The 4,956-nt window shown below is 39.3% G+C and overlaps 1 protein-coding gene across 1 annotated transcript in view; it reads left to right on the forward strand.

Annotated features, from left to right (window-relative positions):
* LOC102379421 (carbonic anhydrase 3-like) overlaps positions 1-3,447 on the forward strand; it is a 66,463-nt gene extending 63,016 nt beyond the window's left edge. The window contains exon 9 of the mRNA XM_006020610.3: positions 2,819-3,447. Within this exon, the coding sequence (XP_006020672.1) occupies positions 2,819-2,938 (120 nt within the window). The 3' untranslated portion in view covers positions 2,939-3,447. The remainder of the gene's footprint in view (positions 1-2,818) is intronic.
* Positions 3,448-4,956: the final 1,509 nt, after the last annotated feature.

Consider the following 4,956-nt stretch of genomic DNA (forward strand, 5'->3'; position numbering starts at 1 on the left):
ACTAGCTGCTGGGGTCACTAAACCTCCAAAGCCTGAGATTCAAAGACCTTGATTCTATCGTAGCTAAACTCCCAAAACCTCCAAGGCAAGTCATTCCCTCCCCCTCCCCCCCACTTGCTCCCCCTTACCATTATTATAATTGTTCATGAGTCGCCAGAATCGTGCAAAAAGTTCCAGTCTTTCTGAGGTACCTGGAGCTCCTCTGGCTTGATGGGCCAATCCTCTCAGATGCCTTTGCTACTCTCCATTTGTTTTTCCTGTTGTCTGCCTGACACCCATCCCATCAATGGCCTCTCTTGTCTTTCATTGGAAGTGGCAATTGTCCTTGCCTTAGAACACAATGGCAAAGTAAAATTAGTTATTCCCCAAACCATAAAGCTGGAAATCATTAATGTAATTTTAATGTATACAGTGTTAAGTCATATAATTGGATATAGCTAATATGGGCTTTCCAGTTAGACCACATATGCCATATCAGTATAGTACACACAAGAAAACATTTAATGACATTGTAAACCCCCAAAACATAATGGGGTCTGTGAGATAAGGATCAAGAATCAATACCTATTACCACATGACTGTATTTACTCAGATCCTACAAATATTTTTCCTTGTGTATGTCAAGATTTAAAGGTATTTGATATTTGGAATCCTGCCTTTGTATGCAAATTTCAGGTGAGCTCTGCTAAGTCTTCTTGATGGGTTACCACAAATCTGGCTAGAGCTTCATTACCAATTTGGCTATTTACATTACAGAGGATCAACTAGGGATTTATCTGTAACCCTGATGAAAGTGTAGCTATTAATGATGCAGGGGTTTAGGTTGTAGCCGTGTTGGTCTAAGGACATAGGCAGACAAAGTTCCTTGGGTGAATTTGATATCTTTTATTAGACCAACTAGTTGGTCTAATAAAAGATATCAAATTCACCCAAGGAACCTTGTCTAGCTATTAATGAGCAACTGTGAATTTAAATTCATTTAGGATGCAATGACTAAGTGCTGAGGAAGTGCTCACTTTCACGTGATATATATTTTTGATGATTGCTATATACAGGCAAGTAGCTTTAGGAACGATTTTAGAAACAGAGTACCTAGATACAACAGTAGCAATGAATCCCTTGGTATTTTATCCTCCCTATACAGTAGCACATGGGCCAGGCCGGTTATGGCATTTGTTGCAGTTATAAATTTACAGGGAAGAATTCTTCCCCAGAAACTACAGTGTATAAACCAGTTGCTTGGGCTACATTCTGGGTAAAGGATTGAGATAAAAGGGCAGAATTCTCCAGACCAGTTATACAATGAAAAGTGCAGTTTACAACTCTCCACTGTGTATCTTCTTTTCATGCTGCACTGGGCATTTCTCTCACAAAATGGAAATTATGCACAGCAGCATTTCACCTATTGATTAGAAACATTAGGCGCCTATACACAAGCAGCAAGCTGTTCTGATGCACTGTAATTACAGTGTATTAGAGCAGACTTGCTTAATCAAATTTGGTTTTAATCTAGTCTGCTGGAGCGTGGTAATTACCATGCTCCAGCAGCATCAAGTGTCTCATGTATCCGTGTCCCCACACTTCAAAATGAAATGGCGAAAGGGGCACTTTCATCTAAAGCTTGTTGAATGAGCTTTAAATGAAGTGTTCCTGCTGCCATTTTGAAACATGGAGATGCTGATACATGAGACGTTCTGGGCACTTTTAATTAGAGCAGCTCTCAGAGCCACTCTAATCAAAGTGCCCACCCTGAGCACATGTATAAACGCCCATTTGTAGTAAATATTGATAATCTACTGTTTTTTCTTTCCCCGCCCCCTTGTGTTCTAATTACATTATATAGTGTACTTTTGATTTAACTATGGCTTTTGTCACTATGGTTCAGAATAATAATTCAGATACTGAATGTTTCACTGCTGTATATAAATATAAGCTAATTTGTGGCCAAGATTCATATTACTTGCACACTCTTGCACCTGCCTCCTTCCTCAAGAGAATGCCAATGCAGCAAGTAGTTCCACAGTGCAAGAATCCTTGTGCATCACAGAGGACATAGGCAGAAGTGACAATTTTCACCCAGTCTGGCCACAGAAAAAGAGGTCTATAGCTGTGACCAGACACAAGTGCACGGCTGCAGACAGCTTCAAAAAAGGCCAATCGGGCAAAAATCTGAACCCTCATTGAATGAGGGGTCAGATGAAGATGTTTCAAAACAGAGCATCTTCTATAACTTGTATCTGCACTACATCCCAGCCTCAAGCTGTTTTCAGAATAGGAGGGGGGACAGGGAGCAGAGGGAGTTCAGTCTGGGGTTTTTTCAGCCCCCACTGGAGGGTGGGGTGGGTGAATTGGAGCCCCCCCAGGTGGGTGAATTGGAGTTCACCAAGTCCCCCCACTACTGCTGACTTGGGAACCCCTTGAATGAACTCCCTCTGGTTCTTGTTCCTCTCCCCATTCTGAAACCAGCACAAGCTCATATGGAGGAGGGGCCGGTGCTTGGGGAAACCAGCTGCAGGCTCGCAGCCAGCAGCTAGAACCCCCACCCCACTGGAACCAACAGTGAACTTGTTTGATCTGGGGGATCATTGCAACTCAGAATGCTTTTTGCAAAGCGTTCTCAGTTGTAGTGGGGAGCTGCACTTCTGTCTGCACCCAGGTGAGGGAGTGCAGGTCACTTACAGAAGAGGTGGGAAAGGTCAAAAGATCCTTTGGTACACGGATCCATTGTTTAATGATCAATGGATGCTATTTCACCCATTAGAATCCTAACTCAATCTCATGAATGCATGTTGGCATTTTTTATTATACTTCCTTGCAGATGGCAAAGTTCCGTAGCCTTTCCATGAATAGTGAAAATGAACCTTTTCGTCCACTTGTGGATAACTGGCGCCCTCCTCAGCCTCGGTATTACAGGATGGTGAGCTCCTCATTCCTTTGAAATCTCTGCTGAAGTGAAGTGTCTTCAAGGGACGAAATTTCTATATCCCCTAGTAAGCTTTATGTCCTCTTCAACTCTTACACACATCTTCATCCAGAGGTTCTGAGACTAAATCTCAGCATAACAAAATTTGATGGATCACTGAATCTAATTGTAGAAGGGAAAAGTTTACTCAAGGCAAATCCTCAAAATAAAATGGAAATATGGAGTCTGCTTGGTTCTTAAGTGCTTTAGCTTTAACTTTTGCTTGTTTGTGAAGATTTCTTAAAAAGGAAAAAAAGTAGTTTTTAATGACTGGAAAAGACATTTTCCAATTACCATCATATTCCTTAGTGTTTGCCTTTTTCAACACCAAAGAGTCTTTCAGAAGAAATGCAAGTTACTTTCAACTTTTAAATGGTAATACAGATTAAACTCTCATTTGTATTGGTGTAACTTATAAGCAGTCAATGTGGGAGAGGTGATATCTTTTATTAGACCAACTAGACTATTGTAAAAAATAAATAAATAAAATAAAAAAGTCTTTATTTTCAAGCTTTCAGGTTCACGTGCCCTTCCTCAGGCATAGGAGAATGCAAAGATTGTAAACTTTCTCCCAGGTGGAAGTGAAAATTCATATTGCATAGGAGAGCTAGAGGGTGGTGTATTATATACACTTATGGGTATACCTGAGAGTGTACTTTAAGATTTTGTATTCACAGAAAAAGGGAGCACTAAGATTCACTAAATTTCTGTTGATACTCAAACAAGTTATGATTTTAACAAACTGAAAGATGCTTTTAAAAATTGAAATCATGGTGTTATATCAAACTAGGATTGTAGAATGGGGGGAATTTCTCACTTTTATTGTGACATTGGTTTGTTCTGTTTACTAGATCAACTTCCATTTTAAATTTGCAGCGATTGAAATTACATGACTTTTGAGAAGCTTTAGGCTTTTACTTTCCTGACTCTCTGGGTTGCCTTACTTGTTTGTTTCCATAGAAAGCTTTGCAGCATTATAAGTTACTTTATATACATTTTTCTACTTCACTTACCTGTCTCAAGGCCAAATTCTGCCTCACATGCATTTTATACAGATGTTGATGAGATGTGTGCAACTATCTGAGACCAGCACTTGACTCTTACTATATAAAAGCAATTGACTATGATGTTCTAATCTCTTGCTGTTGGGTTTACAGTAGCAAGAGCAATAAACCAAGACTGTAGAGTGTACTTAAAGTAACAGCATTTCTGCCTTAAGTGAACCAATATTAATAAATGCATTTACAGAAGAAAGTGTTTTTTGTTTTTCCTTTTGCAAGAGGCAGGGAAAAAGAATAGGACAAAAACTGAATGGAAAGACTTTCCACACTATATTCCTGTGGAACATAAAAGTAACTCTTACATTCAACCTGTTTGCTTGTGCTGCAGGATACTGTCACATTTTTGTGATTCCATGGAATTAGCATCTTAAAATGGCACTTGTTCTTATGATTTGATTTGTTGGCTCTGTAAAACCACATTTGCAATAGCATTTTTTTTTCTTGTTTGCATGTATTATCCTGGATCCTTCCAGCCTCTATATATTCAGACATATATTCTGCTTGAACTTCTTGAAATGTTGAAGACACAAGCCTGTATTATTAAGAATTTATAGCTGTTTTGTCCTGTAGATCTAGAATAATATTTAATACAGCACCAAGAGTTCTGTGAGGCTGAGGTAGAATCAGATAATAGATACCTGTGAGGTTAAAGAAAAGCCAGGTTGGTCAGTGCTAATTAAGTCATTTGGAACCAACAGGTCTGAGACTTTTTCGGTGTAATTGGTAATGCAAAATGCATTCTTCTATCCAGACATATTTTTTGGGTATGTTTGTCACATTCAATCAGCAGATATACGAAAGTGGTGTTGAAATAATCATTTAGAGAAGTTCTTTCCCCAGTCATCTGAAAATCTACAACGTATGAATATAACAGCGTGGTGAACAGTGGGACAAGGGCTGTGAAGTACTGGGAAATGTACATTTATCAGTGAG

The sequence above is a fragment of the Alligator sinensis genome, unplaced genomic scaffold (assembly GCF_000455745.1).
Source record: "Alligator sinensis unplaced genomic scaffold, ASM45574v1 scaffold717_1, whole genome shotgun sequence".
Lineage (NCBI taxonomy): Eukaryota > Metazoa > Chordata > Crocodylia > Alligatoridae > Alligator > Alligator sinensis.